General features: G+C 37.1%; 1 protein-coding gene across 4 annotated transcripts; it reads right to left on the reverse strand.

The window, feature by feature from the left end:
- Window positions 1-969: 969 nt before the first annotated feature.
- AFM (afamin) lies at window positions 970-22,714 on the reverse strand. 4 transcript variants are annotated; one of them, XM_029235558.1, is made up of 15 exons: window positions 22,601-22,714; window positions 20,416-20,464; window positions 19,974-20,106; window positions 17,932-18,143; window positions 17,002-17,134; window positions 16,303-16,400; window positions 15,390-15,519; window positions 12,849-13,063; window positions 9,668-9,800; window positions 7,454-7,551; window positions 6,296-6,428; window positions 5,332-5,555; window positions 4,389-4,521; window positions 2,502-2,563; window positions 1,659-1,809 (listed from the first exon to the last, which is right to left on the reverse strand). In XM_029235558.1, exons 1-14 carry the CDS (start codon window positions 22,683-22,685, stop codon window positions 2,528-2,530), a joined length of 1,812 nt encoding a protein of 603 aa, XP_029091391.1. In that variant the 5' UTR covers window positions 22,686-22,714; the 3' UTR covers window positions 1,659-1,809; window positions 2,502-2,527. The 4 variants fall into 4 exon arrangements, with proteins under 4 accessions (XP_029091392.1, XP_029091393.1, XP_029091391.1 ...); XM_029235559.1 differs by lacking the exons at window positions 20,416-20,464; window positions 22,601-22,714 and adding an exon at window positions 20,202-20,404 and having other exon boundaries at window positions 970-1,809; XM_029235560.1 differs by lacking the exons at window positions 19,974-20,106; window positions 22,601-22,714 and having other exon boundaries at window positions 970-1,809; window positions 20,416-20,432.
- Between the last annotated feature and the right edge of the window lie 810 nt (window positions 22,715-23,524).

The following is a 23,524-nucleotide window of genomic DNA, read 5'->3' on the forward strand; positions in this document are numbered from 1 at the left end:
TCTCCAGGAAAAACACGACTTCTGAATAAAACATTCCTCTCCTTCCTTTCTTCACATCACACGGGTTACCCGCCTTCTATCAGTGTGTTCTCTGGCACATCAGTGGAGAGAGTTGCAGGGCAATTTCCTCTGTGATAATAGAGTCTTGTGATGGCAGAGTTTCCTGAGTCTCTGGTTTCATATCTGCTGCTCTTAAGATAGCACTGGACACATAGCAGAATCCACTACTAGGTACAAAATTGAATTAGCGAACTATGCTCTGTTTCACTTCTGTTTGATGAACTTATTATTATTTAAGTAAAATTTTCTTCCTTATTATCCTTGTTAATAAACAAGAGTGCTTGGAAAAGTGGTAAAAGGACAAAATAGCTTCATGAATTAAACACCTATTATCTGCTGGGCATTGTGTTGGATACTTTATATAGTAATTTAATACATTTCTCTAAAGCCTTTGCGACGTGGAGATTATTCTTTCACCCTACACCAAGAAATGGGAGTCTTAAATCGTAAGGTTCTTGTGTCTGAGGCCATACAGCAAGTTACTGGCAGAAGGAATATAATGCCCCCGCTCCCCGCCCGCCTGCATCTTCAGCTTAGACTGAGTGCGGGTGCTATGTGCTCCCACAGCAGCGGCTGTTTCCATCCTGCACCTATGACACTCTATGCAATTGCTTACTATCCTTCTCCCTGCCCAGCAGGACTTAAGAACCATGTCTAATTGCCTCATATTTGCATCCACAATGTCTGACACACCGTAGGATCGAATAAGTATTTGTTGATAAATGAATGAGAATCCCAAACACTATGCTCTAAATGTTAAACCAAAAGAACTCTGAATATTTTCATGTGTTATCTCTTCGATGGTCATAATCTTTCATTTCAGACACTGAAATACTAAAAACCTTAAAAGTTTAGAGAACAGCCAGGATCATCAAGCCATGATCCCATGACGAACCTTCATTTCCTGGCTTCCCAGTTCCTACCACTCCCTCTCCTTAGACGTCACTGCCAAGCTTACAGCTCCAGCATAATAGCAATTTTGGTGTGGAGTGGGGATGCAGGGAGAAAAGAGTCACTGTCACAGATGCCTTGGGCACTTTTCCCCTTCTCTGAATAACAGATTTTATAAGACACCCACAACACGGCCGTACACAGGCAGTGTGTACAGTGGCTAAGAATATTCTTCTGAAATTAGAGGGCTCAAATTCAAACCTTGGTTCTGGCAATACTAGTCATATGACATTGAACAGATTTGTTTATATCCCCAAGCCTCAGGTTCCCTATCTGTAAAATGGGAATAAAAAAGGTTTACTTGATAGAGTTATTACAGTTAAATGAGGTAATGCATTAGAAGTACCTCCAACAATGTTTTTGCATTGAAAACATTCAATCCCAGCTAGTAATAACAGTAGTAGCAGTAATAGTAGTTGTAGTAGTAAAGGTCATGCTGCATGCCCACAACTCCCCATTTTCTTCCCAGTAGCATCAAGAACAGAATCTGTGAGGATTCTGCCCTCACAATTGCTATTTCAGAGTCCTGTCTTCCATAAAGTAGTAGATTTAACCAATGAGCCAAAGATCCTGATGGAATGAATGACTCTTGATTGTTTAATTTGGTTAACAAGTTGACACATGACAATTAGTCTTTGAGAAATAACTTTATAATGTTGTTGTTTATTGCTTGCTGCAATAACATGATCTCAGATAATGATTACAGAAGAATCTTTTTACTGTGTTCTCAGAAAACGAAATTCACCACAGGACAGATAGGAAGCAGGTATGCTGGTCTTCCTCTCTTTTCTCTGAAACCTGGAAAGAAAAATAGAATCTTGTGCAGCAAAAGAATACGAAATGTTATAACTTGAGTGATGGAAATTCATGTACATAAAAAAAACTGTTAGTGGTAACTATGTTTTGCCTTTCATAGATCCAAACCCACTCCCTGTGGAGGTCCAGGTCTCTCTTCCTGGACACTGAACATCCTTGCTATATCTACTCAACATTTTGTTCCTAAAGTTTGTGAATTTGTCTTACACAAACTGCAGGGAAGAAGAGATCCTTTATACACATTTTTGAAATCCCTAACATATCACTTTTCTTTTATGTAAATACTGAAGCAAGAGACTCTTAGAACAGTTTACTGAGGCCTGTCTGCCCATCCCAACCCCCTGCTCTCCCTGTCAACATTCATAGATTCTGTTGCCTTTCCTTTCTGGTCCAGACATCTGACTGTAGTAGCAGAAGGGCAGAAGAGTGGATACCTTTAGGTATTCAGAAAACTGCTGGGACAGTAAGAGTGTGCTAGCACAAATGCAGCTGTGCCATCCCGTAAGGAGTGAATGATACTCAGAGAAACATTACAGGACAAGTACTGGGGTCTGTTAGGTGTAAGGCATGGGGGATGAGCCAGAAATTGACATTGAAGCATGAGAAGGGAAAAGCCAAAACGACCAAATAAGTTACCAATACATTTAGCCTTTGATTGAGATACAAGTTATTACCTTTGGTGAATTTTACTTGATGTTTTTCAAGCAACCTGACTTTTGGCTGACAATTTTGGACCCTGAGAGAGAAAAAAAAAAAGAGAAATAAAAACACATAGGAAGACTTCTGAGAAACCTCCATACTGTTTTCCACTGTGGCTGCACCAATTTACATTCCCACCAACAGTGTATGAGGGTTTCCAAAAACTGAAAATAGAACTACCATACAACCCAGTGATGCTATTCCTGGATATGTGTCCAAAAAAAGAAGCACTAATTTGAAAAGATACATGCATCCCAATGTTCATTCATATCAGCATTATTTACAATTGCCAAGCTATGGAAGCAACCTAAGTGTCCATCGACAGATGAATGGATAAAGAAGATGTGGCCCATATATACAATACAATACTACTCAGAGATTAAAAAAAAGAATGAAATTTTGCCATTTGCAACAATAAGAATGGACTTGGAAGGCATTATGCTTAGTGAAATACGTCAGACAAAGACAAATACTGTATGATATATGCATATGTGAAATCTAAAAAATACAACAAACTAGTGAATATAACAAAAAACAAGCAGACTCACAGATATAGAGAACAAATTAGTGGTTACCTATAGGGAGAGGGAAGGGGGGAGGGGAAATATAGGGGTAGGGGATTAAGAAGTACAAACTATTAAGTACAAAATAATCTATAAGGATATACAACATGGGGAAGATCGTCAGTATTCCACAATAACTATAAATGGAACATAACTTTTAAAAATTGTGACTCACTATATTATAGACCTGTAACTTATATAATACTGTGCAGCAGCTCTACTCCAATAAAAAAAATGGAAAGAAAAATTTAAGACATTATTATTTGAATTTAGAGAAGCATATTGTCTTGAGCTTTGTAAAGAAAAGTTAAACCACTCCCGTGTTGTACAGGAGACAATGAACAATTTCTTCTGGTGATCTTGGAAACAGACACCCCAGCCTTTTACAAACTGCCAGCGAATTCATCTCTCCCTTTATGTGGTCTCAATACATACAGTCACCCGGATAAATGCTAAATGACACTAATACCCTCTAATGAAATCAAGCATGTTTTTCAAAAAACTAGTAGTTTGTGCCAAAAAAAATTCCCAGATTAAGCACTCACTCAGAAAAACAGAGGGCTCTCAACCAGAATGAAAGCTCTGTGTGTGTGTGTGTGTGTGTGTGCCTGTGAGTGTGAATGAAGTACGTGTGTGTGCACGAGTTGTGAGTGAGTCTGGAGGGGAGTGGGTGTCACTAGGAAAGAAACAGTGAGCAAGGTACTTCCAAGGAGCATCCACTGGGGCTGACACTCACAGGTGCCTGAGGCTCTTGGAACACGAACCAGCAGGGGACACATCTCCTCTCATCTTCTCTGCCACCTCCTCACTTCACACACAGGTATTCTCTAGCAGGGGATGTTGGGACAAAGGCCAGGAAGGTGACACAGCCACCCCCTGAAGGACCTCATCACTTCCTGATGTCCTTCCTGTTCCCCTCTCTTTGAGACTGATATGATCTCCTTTGCAAGTCAGATTAACGATTTATTAACCAACTGGATGGTATAATTCAAGGATAATTATTACCATCCTCATTTAAAGAAGATGAACCGCAGTTCAGATTAAGTGACATGACCACGACTGCCAGCATAGAACCTATGATTTCCTGATGCCTTTTCTTACACCATGTCGTCACCAAGGAGATGGTGCCAAAACCCTGTCAGAGAGACGTCTGCATATTTAGTTGTGTAGCGATTGTGCTCTCAGGCCTCAGCCTGGGAGACATTGCAGGGAGGAAGGGGGGTCCTAAGGGGAGTTCTGGTTTCTTTTGTTTGACCAGGAATACCAGTTGGATTTCAGGGGGAAAAGAGCTGGAAGTACCTCCTCCTTGAAGCAGGCTTCAGGCCCCTGGGCCTGGCAGCACTTCTTCACCACATTTGTGAAATCCACCAGCAATGACTGCAGCTCCACCCTTGTAAGTTCAGGCTTCAGTTTCACTAAGTTGACAAGAAACCTGTGACCCAGTGAGTCAAACAGAATTAATTAACGATTTCTTTCTGCAGCCCTCTTCTCCAAAAGGCTAGTTATAGAATCATATGTCTTAGGAATCTCCATTTGGGTGAATGTAAAAAGTTAAAATATTCCACTTTTGAAAGGATGTCCTGAAACTTTCCTGTTAAACACATGGGATGGATTCCATTATAACAATCTTTGGAGAGCTATGTAACCATGGATGAAATTGTATAAAATATGGGAACATATAGTAAGTCTTCAATATGCACAATATTGTAGACTATGTGACTACATTTGATGTCTCTAGAAAATTCATGTCCAAAGCAACATCTATTCCCCCTTCCTCAATAACTGAATTCTGTTTCCACTCCACTTGATACAGACACTGCTTAATCTAAAAAAAAAGAAAAAAGATCTGATTCCTTGGCATTTATAGCATTGCCTGAGAAAACAAAAGCAAAATTCCTGTTCCTTTTGGGCCTCTCTTATCTGCAAACATTAAGAGAGATTCTCAGAGCAAACATCTATGACATGCTCTCAAGAAAATCTGATTCATTTTGACCCTTCTAGGAGCATTTTTATGGCTACTCTCTCCCACCTTTCCAAATCACAGTCTTTTGGACCCTCCAAGGCTCTAGCAAAGGAAAAGACTAGCTAGGTTTTAACTTACAATTGGGCAGACTGGACAGTGTGACAGAAAGAACAGGATTATAACACCAAAAATCACATATCCATTACAATAAAACTTCTCATTAATACATGCTATGTCTTCCGGCTGAAGAAAAAGGTGAACAGTAGAGAATGTCTGTACCTGTCTTTCTTTCTCTGGAGCTCCTCATTATGAGCCTGACACAAGTCTGTGTGAAAGGTAAATAAACCTTGAGAGGTAGATGGAGGCACATACGTCTTATCGGCTTCCAAGCCCTCAAAGCAGGACCTTCTGAAGGCAAAGTTTGTTTTACAGCAGTGGTCCACAGCAGGGTTGATACTTCGATTTTCATTTATTCCACATAACTCTCCAAGAACTAAGTCCACCTATACCAATGAAAGTTGCAATGGAGTTTTGAAATACAGCTAGATGAATTGTTAGTTTGTGCTAGTATCACTGTCAACTTAGAAAAACTCATGCACTTGTAACATGAAACGATGTGCAAAGAAAAGTAGAGGCTGGTGTCCTAAATGACACTATAACAAAAATGCAAGCCATAGCAATTTAAATGTCTAGAGATTAATTCTTGTTAACATATATACAAATTTGTGATTTTGAGCAGAGAGCTGCAAACAGCCAACTGAAAATGGCATTAGGACACTGTGGCCCTTAGTTTTAGTCCCCTTCTGGGATGTCCCCCACGTACTGTCCACCCCAGGCCTAAAAAGGTGCACCCAACCCGAACTGGGCTGGAAACAGCAATTCTCTTACTGACCTGGTGGGACAAGAGAGAGAATCTATCCCGTTACTTAAGATTATGAAATTTTCTCTATCATTCTGAAATAATTCTATGATTCCAAGTGGTTTGCTCTAACAAATTGCTTCTAATATAAATAAGAAGTAATAAAGATGATTTGGAGAACCCCAAGCAAATATTTAAGACTTCTCTTTTGCTTCTCAGGACTTTGACACAGTAAGCCAAAAATAAAACTTGACCTTCCTTGCTTAACAAACTTGAAAACAATGAAGAGAGGAAGACGGATAATCACTATAAATGAATGAGTGCAAAAGCATCCTTTTTTTGTTTTTTCTTTTAGGAATAGTCAGGCACAAGGGCCAGGCTCACCAAATTATCAACGCAGGCAAACTCTTCACTCAGTGTACAGCAGGTGGTCAAAGCTGTCACCATTTCCTTGCCAAGAAAGGTCAGTTCTTCAGTGGAGAGCTGGGGGGCTAGTTTTGTGAGATTGATGAGGTAGCTGAAAGAACATTTGTCTGTTTGTTCTGAACAAAAGCAGGTACCCATTTTCCCTTGTCTAGCCCCCTGAAGCCCCAACCCTGCCAGGCTAGGGACAACCAACGTAAGGGCAACATGAAGCTCAGCTCTCTCATAAAGTGGTAGAGAACAGTCTCTTCACTTCCTGTTTTCCTGCACCCTGCCTCTTAGATCCCTGTATTTCGGTTTCCTTCTAATTTCATGATAATTCAGAAACTCTCAGATTTGCCCATCCTTCTTCACCTGTGAGTATAGGAGCTCCTTGGTAGAAAACATCTTAGCTAGTATGTAAGATCCTGCTTGATATCCCTTGAGCAGTTAATAAATATTTCAAAGGGAAAATTTAATAGATACATGTTGGAAAAGGATAATCTGAGATGGAGGAAACAAAGATATTTAATGGGCTGAGTTTTCAGATAACAGCCCAATTGCAGAAATAGTGAAAATATATTTTTTAAACTGTGTTTTGTTGTGACTTGAAGATGTTTGGTTTCAACACGCAATACGTTAGCATGGTAATTAATTAAGAAAATCCAGAACAAACTTCATATTATTCATGAATGCTCACAAGAATACTTAAAAATGAATAGTAAAGTGTTAAGTAAATCCAGAATTATTTTTTTTTACTCAATAAGAATTATTTCCTTAAATAATTCTTCCTTGGGAAATTATAACAACATGAAGTTTTCTCCATCCCATCCCACACCCCTGAAACAGGGTAAAATCCAGAAATTCTGGGCTGAGAGTGAGAAAGGTAGTCCAAGCAAAAACTAATGCATTAGAGAATCAGTTTGTCCAGAATCCTGTATGTCTTCAACTTCTAGCCTCATTTCTGGTAAAGGCTTAATATGACAGCTCAATGTGCCTTCTTGACTTTTGTGTTTTTATTCTTTCCCAGAGTTTATGAACTTGTCATAACTAAAAGACTGAGCTAAGATTTTGACACTTTGTGGCACTCTTTATTTTAACCTGGTCACCATTGTTAACCTACTTGTGCAAACAACTTACTGGTATTTCAAGTCATCCTTCCCCGAAATCTGAAAATGTTCACATTCTCGCTGTACTATCTTGAGGCTTTTCTCAGTTGTCTCATTGAATTTGTTTTCCTGAAAATACGAACAATCATGTTTATGAACATTTTATCTAAAATTTAATCATAAGCTTCAAGTCAACTTGTCTAATTGCTCTTTTAATTTATATAGCATTTTCAAACTCTAATTATCATACACTACTCATTAAATTGAGGGTAGTTTTTATATATGTAAGAATTTGAATTTTTAATTTATAGATATAGTTTTTGCTAAATTTGAAAGCTCAAATTTTTCATTATCATTACCTTGTAGAGGTATCATTACCTTATAGAGCTTTCCAGTCTGCAAAGTGAAATTCAAATCTGATGTTGACAATGATCATTTTTTTTTTTAGAAAGAGGTGACAAGCTGTTTATTTTTTTTATGTATGTATGTATTTATTTCGTTATTTATTTTGGCCGCGTCACGGCATGTGGGATCTTAGTCCCCCGATCAGGGATCGAACCCGTGTTCCCTACAGTGGAAGCCCGAGTCCTAACCACTGGACCACCAGGGAATTCCCAGACAATGATCATATTGATTCTCACTTTGAAGTGGCCAGAGAAGTTATCTGGCCCTATGAAGTCAAGTGGCTTGCCTAGAATCACCCAGTGAATAAGTATTGCTACATAACATTTTTAATCACATGTATCTTTTTTATATCTTCTTTTTCATCACTTAGAACTGGAACTTAAAACCTCCAATAACTGTCCTCAAATATTTGACAAACTCTCTCTCACGCGGCATAAAATTGGACATCTACTAAGTGACCACTAGAGAGAAAACTACACACCAGTGGATGAATGCTGTGGGACGAATTGTGTCTCCATATAATAAAGAGAATTTTCTAGCACTATGATTCATTTAAGGATCAGGAACAGACCTCCTTGTTAGGGACAGCGGTAGAGCTGGATAAAACTTAAGTCTTCTTACTTCTTGCTCAAATATGAATGGGTGTAAACTGGCATTTTTGGCAAGTGGAGGTAATTTTTTAAGTAAAGCAAAAGCAACACTTATCAAATGAATGAGAAACAAATCAAACATGACAAATAATTAATTTCTATAATACACAAAAAGTGCATATGAACTGATATTAAAAATGCTAATTTCAACAGGAAAATGGGTAAAAGACGTGAACAAATTGTCCACAGGAAATTTATAACTACAGTAGCTAAAATCATATGGGAAAAGTTTAACTTCATTAAAAAATTAATTAAAATTTTAAAAAATGCTCATTATTTAGCAAAGTTAATTTCTATGTGCAATGTTGGTGAAGGTGGAGGTAAGATGAGCATTTTCAAGCACTGTTATAGGACTATATTCTGCTAATAACTTTCTAGATAGTAACCTGGCCATTTGTATCAAATATTTTTTATTTTAAAGTCTATATAATTTGACTTAATAATTTTCCTTCTGATAATCTGTCTAAAGAAAATAACCATAAATATTAATAATGATGAATGGAATGAGATACTCAGGGTCACTTATAAATAAAATTTTTAAAAAGTTAAATCAATGTCCAAAATGTCAAACGTACAGTATGAGAGCATTTAAATCAATTATTATGATGGAATACCATCATGTAAAATAAATACATTTTTTTAAAGTCTGTTTAATAACATAAAATGTTTTTTATGCCAATAAATAAAAACAGATCCAAAAATTTCTTAAGAAAGTATTATTCCAATCTTATTTTTAAACACACATATAAATGTATGCATATATGCATAGAAAAGATGAAAAAATGTTAATTATAGCTATTTCTTGGTGACAGAATCAGAAAATTTTTATTTTTTTCTTTGTAAATTTTGATACTTTCCTAATCATCTTTAATAATCATTTATTATTTTTACTATAACAAAAAATTGAATTGGCCCAAGAAACTACAGAGTACATAAATAACAATATAAATGTTTAATGGGAAGAATTTTTTGCATCAACACACAGGATTTGAAGTTCAAAACATTATGAGTAACCCAAACCAATGATGTTGGTCTTCCCTATGATCAACTTACACTGAATTTAAGGTAGACTCAGATTTGTCAATCACATTTTCCACCTTCTGAACCAGAGTGAAACTTTGATAGTTTTTAAATGTTTGTTGTTTTATTTTGTTTATTTAATTCTCTGAGCCTACTAGGATGGAACTTACCGCATGTCTGTAACAGTCTGGAGGGTTTTTCGTGTTGCAACACTCTCTCAGGAGATCCTCATACACTCCAGCAATTCTTAACAACTCTGGTGTGGACAGTTCTGGATGTCTCCTTGAGTATTGATAAAGAAACCTGCGATGTGTAAAATATTTTGTATATTAGAACTTCGAGAAAGAGCAAAACACCAAATCCTGCTATCTTTTACTCTAGAGAGATCTTCTAACACTGAGTCTGTCTTCATATGCTAAGTTCCTCCTCTGGTTTGGTCAGGGAATGATTTAAGAGGACATTTTGACAACAGGAGATCATTTTACAAAGGTTCTCTTCCATATTATGTTTTAAACTAACAATCCTTTTACTTGGAGGGATAGAATGATTAAAGGTATTTAGCATTCATTGTTAGAATGATTTAACCCATAAAGCATCAGAAATAGTAGATCATGCCACCAATACTTTAGAAAATACATGAGTATAATTCTGTTGGAAAATGCATTCAGACCTCCATCTTGAGATGGTGGGAATATGGATTTCTCCCCACTCCCGGTGCCAACTTAGGGAGAGATTGTGGAGCAGCCTTTGCTCATTCCTTCATCCTGTCACTTGTCAAATATGGGAATAATCACTCCTGCCACCCTAAGTCATTGGTGCAGGTTTCCATGGCCTCGGTGAAGTATATGTGGGTGTGATTTGGGGAGAAAGTGAGAAAGGGAGCGAGAAGAGGCTAACACTTATTAAGCCCTTAGTAGGTGCGAGGCACTGGATCAAGCTTTGTGCATAGGAGAACAAGATAGGCTTCCTACCCTTTATAAAACACTTTCTCATTTAACTTCACTTAACCCTCAAGATAAGTACTATATTATAGCTGAGGAAACTAAGTTTCAGACCAGTTAAGCACCTGGCTGTTAATGGAAGTATAAAATTTGAACCTAGGTCCCATAGGATGCCTACTTTATTCTTGTTTAAACCAAGTTGACTCTGCTCAAAAGAGAGGTGTTTTCTTTAACTACCTCGACTGTGCTGTTTAGAAACTTCTTCATAAAAGTATCTTCTTTATTCATTCAAATTAAGTAAAAATGGTCTATGTTTTGAGAGAGCAATACCTCACAAGAGTTCTCCAAGTCCAAGGGACGTTTTATAATCTCTTTTTGGTTTGCAACCTTTTTCTCTTGATTACTCTTGGTTTTTCTGACATCATCTCTCCTGCTTCCCCACCTGCCTTCTCAATCCCATTTGTGGGATACATTCCCATATCCTAAAGCAGTGGTGTTTAACCTTCAGAGAATCAAGTGTTCCCCTTAATATCTCATGTAAGCCGTGGACCTTTCTCCAAGAGTAAAATTGCACCTAAAAACACACCACCAAAATATTGCAAAAAAAAACCCTGGGAGCCAACCCTAGCCTGGCAGATCCACTGAGGTCTTGCATCAAATGTTTGCATCCAGAAAAACTGCACCTGAAACATTTCTGGCTCAGCATGTTCATTGCTGCTCTATCATTTCTCCCCAGGCTTCAAACACTATTTTAGTTGTCATAGTGATGGTGATGGAGATGATGCAGAGGATGAGGACGAAAATTGCTTCCATTTAGCAAGCATATGTCAGGTACAAGTGAAACACCTTGCATCTATCATTTAGATTAATTTGACTCATGAGAAGCAATAGAGCACAGTGGTTATAAGAGCAGGAGTCTGAAGCCACACTGGTTACATTTGAATCCTGGCTCCACCACATATTAGTTGTGTGACTTTGTAGCAAGTTACTTAACCTCTGTGCCTCAGTTTCCTTGCCTGTAACATGAGGATAATAAAAGTGTTCTAACCTCAGAAGGTCGTTCTGAAAATTAAATTGGTTAATAGGTGAGAAGCACTGAAAATTTGGTAAGTATTCAATAACCTGTATCTTCAATCCAGACCTCCTTCCAGAATTCCAGGTTCATATATTAAATTATCTCGTGACATTCCCAGTTAATTACCTCACAGGCACCTCAAAGTCAAAGTGGTCAGATTCAAGCATATTCTCTTTCCCACAAAACATTCCCCCATACTTCCCATCTCATTGAGTCTGAAAACTACTTACCAACCACCTAAGCCCCAAACTGGGATTCATTCCAGATGAAGTTTCTAAAAAACAAAAGTGATTTTGTCCTTCCTTATTCTTCAGTGAAAACCCTTCAGTGGCATCTCGTTACTTAGCATGCCTGTATGATCTGACCCATCTACCTCTCACTACCCTCCTCTCTCACTGCAGAAACCCTATTCACAACCACATATACACCAAGCAGTTTTACACTTCTATCCATGCTCTACTCCTTCTGTCCAGATTACTAAAATTTCTTCCAGTACCTCCTTCCCATCAAGCCTTTCCAGGGTCCCCAGGGACTTCCTCCCCTGTCCCCACATTACCTATCATCTAGTGCTATCAGAAATTAAAGAGCATTTATCATTTATTTATGAGGCTATGTCTTCTCACATCACACTTCTTATTGATGAAAGCTTACTGGGGATAAGAACCCTGTCTAACCTAGTAAAGTCCCTGGATTATATTTTATAACCAAAATATTTGGAATGAACAAATATTCTTATATGAATTTTATATATGATTACCTACAATACAGAGAGGTTAACTTTTGTCCCACTGACTCAACCAGGATTCAAATCTAGTCCTTTTGGCTCCAAGTCAACTAGTCTTCCCCTGAACAGCTGGGCAGCTGTGTAGGGGGTGGGATGGCAAGGGAGGGCAGAGCATGGCAGGTAAGCCTGCAACTTCTCAGGCCCGACCTCTTAGGGTCTAATCCCTATTCTGCCATATTTTAGCTGTGAGAGTTGAACAAGTTACTTAACTTCTCTGTACCTCAGTTTGCTCATCTGAAAATTGGGAGAAATCACACTTATTTTACATGACTGTATGAGAATTAAAATAAATAATTCATATAAAGTACTTAGCCCATTGTCTGGCACATATCAAGTACTCAATAAATGTTAGCCATCACATCATAACACAGTTGCATTTTCTTAAAATCATGTAAAAAGACTGTAATCGATAGCCGTGACTCTTAAAATTAGGTGAGACCCAATACTTATGTGATTTAAATGATCCCTATTCCTTCCACCCAAGTTAGCCAAAATAGGTCAAATCCAAAGTTTCTGTTTTCCTGATAAATGTCAATATAGAGTTATGTTACTCAGCCATGAAGTTCTCTTGGTCAGCATCTCGTTCCTCACACACATTTTCGCTTTCAGTAAACTTTGCTTCTCTTAGGGGTAAGTTGTTTGGTCTATCATCTTTATTTGAGTAAATTATGCACTCGCCGCGCTCTGGTATTTTCTTTTCACAGCACTCTTTGATTTTGCTGGAGATGGAATCTTGTTTTGAACAAATATGGCTCATAACCTTGCTCTGTATCAAATAAGAATGGGAAATGACTATTTTCACAATATGGTCAGGGCTGGATTTTCCTTCCGAAATCAACGCAAAATCAACCATGTGCATAACATCTGGCCTTGTTTCATCAGCTAATTTGATAGATAATTAAATTTTGTATTGATTTAATACAATGAACTTTCATATTAAGGCAAGCTTTATTTCTCAGGATTTTAGATGATATAGTTATGAAAAATAGACTCATAAGTTTACATTCATTGTTAAGTATTAATCTTTTAAATACTTTACCCCTACTCCACTGGTGTATCGGCATTTTAAATTCTAAATGCTGTTTCTTTCCCATGAGAGTTTATCTGTACTTTAATGAGGGCCACCAAAGACATGTTACTGTAATATCTATGATCCTAGATTTCTTCTCTTATGGCCTGAAACCACATTGTCAGGTATATAGTAGAAACTCAAGAAATATTTGATAAGTGAATGAAAGAATGGTAAACTAATGAACCACTACAGCAACTACCAGATGAAGGCTTCTCAAACATAAGGAGATATTCTGCTCATTGTTGTCATTTTCCTATAGATATTATTAATCTGAAGCTGTTCAAATTATCAAATAATGTACAAAATAGTAAACCCTACTCTCTCCCCTCTCCCCACTCTCCCTACCCAATTCTGACCTCCATATAAAGTTACGGGAATAAGGGAGAGGGTGAAGCTCTCTTGGTTACACCTTAGTTGGATAATTTTTTAAAAGCTAGTCTAGCCTCTAGTCCTCTCTCCAGACGCTCCAGAATTAGACTGTACATTCCTCCTACTCTCTGTCCTAGCGTCTCATGAACTACATTGAGTTCTGTCAAAGCACGAGGCTATTCCAGACTCTCTGACTTTGCTCAAGCTGTTCCCGGGCCTGGAATCTTCTTCTGGGGAACACTGAGGATAAGGAATGAGATGAAGCTCTAGGCTGAGGTGAGAAATGGAAAGGAGGCTGGCACCATGTTTCCAGCAAACCGCCTAGAACCAGGGAGCCCGTCTTTGCAAACATATATACATTTCCCCTAAGGCCATCATCGTTCTAGGCAACACATCTCTTATTGTCTGAGAATTAATTTCTATTTTGAATAAATTACGATTCTATTCCTCATATTTCTACATAAAACCATCAAAGAAAAGGATATTAAGAATATAATATGATCCCTTAGTCTCAGCTCCAAACTTCAGGGAAAAATCTTCAATCGTATCTTTTCAGTACATTAAATTTAATATTATAAAACCAACATCCCCATAAACAAACAAACAAAAGTAAATAGCGAGTGAGATTGCTTTTCATTGAAATACAGTTAAGGACAAAATAATTCTTGGTGATATCTACTGTCCACTACTTGAAATAAAATGTACATATCTTCATATTCTAAAATTCAAGTTGTCTAATTTACATGACGTTTCCTTGTGAATTTAAAACAGTAAGACTAATTAAAAGTCACTAAGAAAAAGCCTAATTTCAACTAAGAAGTCGGGATATTTTTAATGAAATTGTGTTACCCTCATATGCATAAACAACTTCAACTAGGTCAACAATATATTTACCAGTATATGTCATTAGAGAATCACTTTAAAGACTAGAGTAAGAGTTATTTTAAATTAACATATTTACTTATCTGGAAAGACTGTTCCTAAATAGCCTGAAGAAACTCAGACAAAGCAACTCTTAAAAACATAAAGATGAATCATTTTCTGAGCTTTACTGTTAACTTCTAATATAGCTAAAGAGTATTTGCAATATTAAAGAAAACTTTAGTCTGGCCTAAATTAATGTCCACAAATTCTAAATTCCTGGAGTTTATGTCATGTGCATTTAGCCATATAAAATAGAATCTGCTGAGTAACCTAAAAACAATCCCATGTATAAAAAGCTCCAAAGTTTTATTTGGTCTTATTTGTTAACATTTTTAATTTTATTCATTTTATGTTATTATTTAACAATTTATTTTTTGCTGAAGTATAGGTGATTTACAATGTTGTATTAGTTTCAGGTGTACAGCAAAGTGATTCAGTTATATATATAACTGAATATATATGTATATAAAAGAATATATATATATTCTTTTTTCAGATTCTTTTCCATCATAGGCTATTACAAGATATTGAATATAGTTCCCTGTGCTATACAGGAGGTTCTTGTTGTTTATCTAGTTTATATATAGTAGTGTTATCTGTTAATCCCAACCAATTTATCAACATTCTGATTTTATTGTGGTGAGTAGCCACACATTAGGGCAACTTCAAAATAAAAAATAGCCACCCGCAAAATCACTATTTTTACTTGGTTTTATAGAATATTTACCCTGCCATGGATGCACTGCACAACATCCCCTTCACAGCATCCATCATATTTGGAAGAAACATCTTCTAGGAGGGAGATAAGTTCCTTAAATTCAATCTTGGGGAATTTTTGACTAAGTACAGCAATGTTTCTGGAAATAGAATTGATAAACCACTAAAACAACTTGAACAGCAAGTAAGGCAAGAGGGAGCTCTTTGCTAATACAGTACAGATAGCTGCAGTAAGCATGTGGTACCCTTGTTTTTTCACTGATGGCTTTACCAATGTTTATATATTGCATGGCCCACATGATCATTTTGAAAATCCTAGGCTGATATTTTGAGTCCTAGATCAGGACTGGGGAAAAAAGGGCCTGAGAGATGTGCCCTCTTCCATAATTGTTATAGCAAAACACTTCTTTTAAGGACCACCATTTCTTGTTGTAAGCCCATGGCTGGTATAGGTTATTCACCACAGAATCCTTTCCTGCTGATCTATTTGAAATCTCAGAATTTTTCACAAAACATTGCACTAGCATCATTGCTAGTTGGCTAGGGTAAGCATGTAAAATAAAATTTATCCCTAGAGTGTAGTCTCCTAGTCATTAAAGTCAAAGATGGATGGATAAGTCATGTCTAAAGCACTTGAAGGTTTTAAAACTCAGGTTCAGAACTCCTGGACCCGCTCAGATTCCCAACTAACCAAAAACTAACTCAGAAGTAGTCCTTTTTCTCTCTGGGGTCTCCCCACCTTGCAGGTCTTCTCTCATCCGGACCTAATGTCCTGGTCTGAGTAATCCACCCAGACTGAGACCCACCTCAAAACCCTTGAGGAACTAGGAAGAGTATAAATAAAAAGTCATCAATGATTTAACAAAAATGGGACTTAGACAAGAAAATACAAGTAGAAACAAAATACTCATTATAAAACTCACATAGATTTTAAGATTTGCGGTCCAAATTTCATAAGTGCCCCACAGACATTTTTTTGATAAGAAGATAATGCTTTTAAATATTGTATGAAAGTTTCTGCCTGAAGGATAAAGAGAAATTCTGTTGAAGCAAGAGCAAAATCCCACTATTCTCTTATTTCTTAACCACATGTCAACCAAACAATTCCAAACTTTGCTCAGAAACAGAAAATTATGGGGTTTTTATCTCAGGAAATGTACATATCAAAATATAAATTTGTGGCTTATTATAAAGGTGGGGCCAGTCTTCCCAATGACTGAATTATACTTGATGGGAAGATGAGTGGTGAAGAGTGCTGTGAGCTAGTCCATCTCTACCAGGATGATTCAGTTTTATGGGTAGTCAAAAGAGGACTTGTCCAAGATAGAAGATAAAATGTCATTTTTACCCTGGTTATTTACTCACTAGCATTTCCTTCCAATTCACAAGGAAGACAAAGCCAGAAGAGAAACCCTAGAAATGGGCAATTGTCTTTCAAGGGTCTCAAGTAATAAGAAATTTAGATCAGTAGCAGGTGGCCAATGGGTTGAAAAACCAGTGAAAGTGGCAAGAGAATAGTTTTTAAATGGTAAACAACTCTTTTGCTATAATTTAATTTTAAGCAAAGATCTACAGTTTGGGATGAATCCTTGTCCTTTTAAGAAAACAAATGTAGTACCCACCTTTGTTCGAAAGCAGTTAGCTTTTTCTTGTTCTTCACAGCATGTTTTAGTCATCTCCTCAAAACGAGCAGCAGCAGTAAGAAGTGTAGGGGCAAAAACAAAGGGGTTCCTTCTGGAAACTTCGTAGATATAACTATAAAAGAAAAAAGGAAGGAAGGAGGGAAAGAAAAAAACAAGAAGGTAATGAATAAATGGTAGACAAGGGAAGGAAAAGAGAAGATTTAAAAAGACAAGAAGAACAAGTTGTGAAAGTAAAGGTGAGAGAAGGATTTCCCATTACTGAAGGCTTCAATGGAAGGCAGCGTTATCGAGTCTCCAATAAAAGTTGTATCACTGAAGTTGCCAGCTCCCAGAGAAGAATGATGATTGCCATTCTAATCATAAACACAGGGCTCTGGCTATTCTTTTTCTTCCCCTATCATGCCAGATGGTCAGCATCTCTCCTTTTCAGGTTCAAAGAACAGCTACCTATACACACTCCATCCAAGATTTGGAGATCATAATCACTTACGTTCAAACAAGCTTTGTGGTTTAAGCTTTCCAGAAAATGTCTCTGCTTCTACAACTACTACACTACTGAAAACAGATTTTTGCTAAACATCCATTAATGTAATGTTTACCCTTAGTAAAAGCTATAACTCTCCATTGAAAGACTATATTATTTCCTCCAGTAGAACTTTGGTGCCATGCACACCCTTCAGTTCTGGGGCTCATCCCATTAGAAAATACACATCACAATGAAAGGATCTTGAAATCAGGTTTCATATCTTATTCATCTCCTCAGCAATGACCACAGAATCTGACACACAAATGCATGTTGAATGAACTAAATGATCAAGAAACCCAGCTATGTTCTTTTGGAAGAGATATTGGATTTAGCCTAAGAATAATTCTTCAATTAAATCATTTTTCTACTAAAATTAAACTTACTTGTTTAGAAAAGATTCTCTGTTATTTTTATAAGTCTGGCATTTCTCTTCAGGATCCAGAGTAGGGAGAGGAGGCAAAAATCCTACATCAGCTTTCTTATTATGGAGGAAACAATGTTTTCTTTCAAAGTCAGCCTTATGGCAGCAGTGTGAAAAATTATGCTTTTGTGGCAGTCCCTCCATAGTACATATATTTTCCAGTAAAACATCATTCTGGACAACAGAAAAATAAAAGACATTTTTTTTCATTATGACATTTTTCAACCTTCTGAGATGACACAATGGAGACAATAAGTGGTGAGTGTCACCCTTTGCAAAAGAGATTCCCAAATTTTCCCAATATTACCAGCAGAGCATCTTTACCCACACCCTTGACAACCATCCCACACTTTGGGAAGTTTTCTCTATCCTATCCCGAGGCCCTTCAACCTCTTCCTATTTCTCTACTGCCTACATTTCTCTTTCATAATGGCTTTTTTCCTTCTCTTCCAAGGTCACATGACCAGAGTGTAATGTGTTGGTGAAGTATTTAGTGATAATGTTTAGTAATAGTCTTCTAGAGATGCAGATGGTGACTCTATTGGGAGGAGGCCAAGAAAAGGGGGTGTGACAGTACAGTACATATTGAGAGGGGCAGGTAAGGAAAGTACCTCTACTTTGCCAGGCTATTTCCTGTCTTCCTGCCTGTATACTTACGGCGTGGACTGCAAGCTCATAACCAAGTCCTCCTGTGCATCATTACACAGAATTGCATCTCCTAAGAAAGTGCCTTACCCTAAATACTAAAGTCAGGCAAAATAAAAATGAGGGGCCCAAGGACTTCCCTGGTGGCACAGTGGTTAAGAATCTGCCTGCCAATGCAGGGGACACAGGTTCCATCCCTGGTCTGGGAAGATCCCACATGCCACGGAGCACCTAAGTCCGTGTGCCACAACTACTGAAGACCACGCGCCTAGAGCCCATGCTCTGCAAAAAGAGAATCCACAGCAATGAGAAGCCCGCGCACCGCAATGAAGAGTAGCCCCCGCTCGCTGCAACTAGAGAAAGGCCACGTGCAGCAACGAAGACCCAAAACAGCCAAAATAATTAATTAATTAATTAATTAATTTTAAAATGAGGGGCCCAGATTTCTCCGTCCTGACACCAAGAGGTGATGCTTTCAGGAATCTAAGATCTGTATTACTCACCTCCCTCACCATGATTTCTGCTATGAGCAGTTCCTATATTAATTGTTTCTCTGGGTTATAGATAAAATTAAAATACATATTTTGAACAGAGACTCTCATTCTGCCCCGAAACCACATTTGAGTGGCGATTTAGTAGAGATGGCAGAAAATAGCACTCCTCAGGCCCCTGTACGTTTCAGCTTTTTTAGTGTCCTTCTGGAGACATAGCTTTTGGCCACTATGTTGGTACATTGAACTAACTCTTCCTTATTCCCAAGTTGGCTTCAAGGTCCAAATTCATTCAGGTGGAGGAAGAATTCATTATTGGAATCTTGTAATGAGACTAGCCAGATACTCATTGTTGTGGGTTGAAAAATGTCCCCCCAAAAGTTATGTTCAATTCCTAATCCCCATACCTGTGTATGGGACCTTATTTGAAAATAGGGTCTCAGCAGATGGAACCAAGTTATTGAGAGGGTCTTATCCAATGTGACTGCTGTCCTTATAAGGCGAGGAGAAGAGACTCAGAGAGAAGATGGCCATGTGATGACAGGGGCAGAGATTGGAGTGAGGTAATTATAAGTCAAATAATGCCGAGGATTGCTGGTTATCACAAGAAGTTAAGAGAAAAGCATTCAACAGATTCTTCCCTAGAGCCTCTGCAGGGAGCGCACCCTACAACACCTCGATTTTAGGCATCTGGCCTCCAGAATTGTAAGAGAATAAATTTCTGTTGTTTTTTTTAAAAAGTTTTTTTTAATCAAAAAATAAAAGTGAGGGCTATAGAGCATCTCTCTTTTTATATTTCCAAGGCAAAAATTCTCTCAGTGTTGACAAATAAGCTTGTTTGTTTAGGAAATGCAAACAATTTACTTACAGCTAATTTTGAACACTCTGGGAGTGTCATGTCAGCCAAGCATTTATCTCTGTATTCTGTCATGGCTTTTACCAACATTTCTACTTCTTCAAAGGATGCCTCCTGAATATATTGAGCAAATGCAATGATGGTGCTGCAACAGTCCACACAGAGTACACAATGATGACCTGCAGAATTTCGATTTATGTCCAACCAAAAACTCATAGGAACACCCACTTGCAGACTAACCTCAGGAAATTATCAAAGTGTGAAGGCTATAACTTTTACAACTTCTTGACAATTCAATTGCCTCATCTGAATTTTATGATTAACACTGTATTTATTTTTTGATATGGTTTATATTTATTTACATTACTTTTGAGAAGCGTTAATATCTCTGGAAGATACCAGATAAGCTTATAGTAAACACCATCGTCATCAAAATGAGTTTAGAGAAACTCACATATATCCAATATTATCCTCTATAAATTTCTGGGTGATACTGACATCATCTGAAAAGCAAAGATATTCAGGTTATTATATGTCCTGGTATTTCAACATTTTCCCGATAAATAACTATATGTGATAAATTTATAAAGTATAAAATAGATAACTGATGGCAGAAAATAATTTTGGCCTATTTAACATGAAGAAGAGACATCATATGAACCAAATATTAGATCTTAATCACAGTTGATTACGTGCTCAAAAAATATTCATTAAGTTGAATTGACTTGAATTAATCTCACACTGACCAAACTTTAGATTTACTATTGATGGCTCCCCAGCCACAAGTGTCAGATACAAGCATCATTTCCCCACTAAGTGTCATGTATGACTAGAAAAGTAGTATGTGGTTTCGTTGTTAAGTGATATAATGCTACAACTGTGCCCAACAAGAGATACCAGAGCTTGCTGGTAGTAGTAATAGATTGTAGTGCTAGTCAGACACAGATATTTAAGTGATCTCTGAACTAGTCTTAAATCATTGATTCCCTCCCAGTGAGCATATACTTATCAGAGCACATTTATATTTGTTCACATAGACTATTTTCATGGAGTCCTTACTTTTGCAAAGTACTGTGCTGGATACTATGAGACAATCAATGATGACTAAAACATCTCCCCCTGGACCTTGGGTTCCTAAATACTTTCACAGTGCAGGTGAGTCATGAACATGACTATAATACAATGTACAATCTATATGACGCTCTAAAGTAATGTGGGTAAGTATATGACAGGAATGCTTTATGATCTCTGGGTGAGGAACCAGAAAAGGAATATAGGAGGAGGTGCATATAAGTTGAGTCTGAAAAAAAATGTACAAGATTTCAGCTAGCTGAGAAATAAGGAAACTCATATTTCTTTGTGGAGAGAATGATGTGAGTAAAAGCACAAAGGTAAGAAATCCTGGGATGTCTTTGGGGAAAGTCAATTAATCCACTCTGATGAAAAAGTGGGTCATAAAGAAGAATAATGGAACCTAAGATAGAAAGAAACTGGGTCCAGATTATGTATATCTTTCATATAAAGCTGAGGAATTTGGGCTCCAAATGGAAGCCATGAAGAGCCACTGAAAATGTTTATATAGAATAGTAATATCATCATTTCTATATGCTAAGAAATACCAGGCAGGTAGTGGTATGTCTGATATATTGGGGTCTCCCACAGTGCCTGACAAATAGAAAGTGACGAGGACTATTTGTCAACTAGATGGATGGAAGAATGAATGGATGGGGTGGAGAAAAGGCAAGAAGCCCATTAGGAGACTTTTGCCATTATCCTACTGAGAAATCAGCAGGACATGAATTTTGGTAGGAGTAATGGAAGTGCAAAGGAAAACAGGAATGCCAAAGATATTGGAGACAAAAATTAACAGGATTTTTTAGTAAGTTGTTACAGGGGCAAAGGATAAGGAAAACTCAAGAATGACCACCTTTCTTCAAGCCTGGTGACTGGGATCACTAGCAGACGCTGTAGGGGGTACCAAATTAAGACACAATCCACGTCTTCAGGGCCATGGCAACACTTACAGCACCTTGGTGCGAGGTACAAAAATACGATCCTTTCAGGCCAGAGGGATTACAAAAAGACACCTCTGAACAGATGAAGTTCAAAGTGTTCCCCCTTTGAGCAGAAGAAATATAAAAGTCACCTTTTCCTCCAGGCTGACACTGCATCAGCCAGGCTTGGGGAGATTTACAAACTGTACAGTTGGAAGAAGCAAGGTCCTGCATATTCTTATGGTGTTTACCACCTAGTTGGGAGATACATTGAACAACCAAAGTTTCCAGAAAAATCTTAACTCATATCTAATGTTCCACTGTTACCATACACTATACACATCTGCAAGAAATACTAATATTTTCAAATCCAAATTATGCCTCCCAGCAACATTTCCTATACTACCATAAGGCCGGTGACCATTTTCTGGGTGTGATAACTGTCTCTGTCTATAGATAGGGTAATATGATCACCAAAATACAATATCTGGGAAGGTTAGTTCACAATATCTGATAAGTATATGTAAACTAGGGAGAAGAAGAAAAAAGCAAGCAAAAAATTAAATTGAAAGAAAACAAAGTTAAAAAAATAGAAATTATCCCAACTTAGTCATTCCTTAGGTGATATACAAGTAAATTTCTTACCTACATCTTGAGGCTTTGTGGGCAGGGTTAAGGATTCAGTCAAAAAGAAAAAGAAAAGAAAACCTGTAAGTTTTAACTGTTTCATTTTTTAAGAAATCACATTCACAAAAGAAAGTAACGTGACTGAGGAAAATCAAGTTTTTATATTATTCTTTGACACTATTAGTAAAAAAGTAACTTGTTTAACCAATTTCTCATATACCTCATATTTGATTTTTATTTGATCACTCTGCAGAATTTTTTGCTAATTATTAACTAGGAAAAAATTATCTCAGTGTTTCACTGGAAAAATCTATTGATTTAGAAAAAAAGTCCACAGGTTAAGTATGCACAATGCCTAGCCAAATAGACAACCAAAAAAGAAAAAAATCTTGAAATATTGCAAATGCTAAAAGAGAAAGGGCAAGAATAAATAATTCACCAAAGAGAAACATAACTAGAAGGCCACTAAATTTTGCTGGTAATCAAAGGAAGTTAAATTTAAAATATATAATTTTTATATACTTGATAGAATTAGAAAAAAGAAAAAATTAAGATCTAATTCTGGTAAACATATAGCAAAACAAGTACCCACAAAATCAAAGCTTCTGAGAAACAAGTTTATAATAAGAATCAATACACTAAAATGTTCATGCTATTTCAACCAATCACTCAAATTCTGGGAATCTATATTAAGAACATGATTCTAAATATGGAAATATTTTTTAGTACATGATATAAAAGAAGAAATCTATTTCTTAATTACGTCTACTAAAAGGACCTGAAAGCAGTAGCAACCAAGTAGCTATTTGGTGTCCTTGGAGCACATTTTGTGTCCACACCTTGGGTATTAAACACTCTTCTCTACTATAAGAATCCTGAGCTTCTTAAAGAAATGACTAATACCAGGGCTGATCCATAAAAACTATAAAATAAGCTGAGAGC

Source organism: Monodon monoceros, unplaced genomic scaffold (genome assembly GCF_005190385.1).
Source record: "Monodon monoceros isolate NGI ecotype Baffin Bay Population unplaced genomic scaffold, NGI_Narwhal_1 Super_Scaffold_20, whole genome shotgun sequence".
Classification (NCBI taxonomy): Eukaryota; Metazoa; Chordata; class Mammalia; order Artiodactyla; family Monodontidae; genus Monodon; species Monodon monoceros.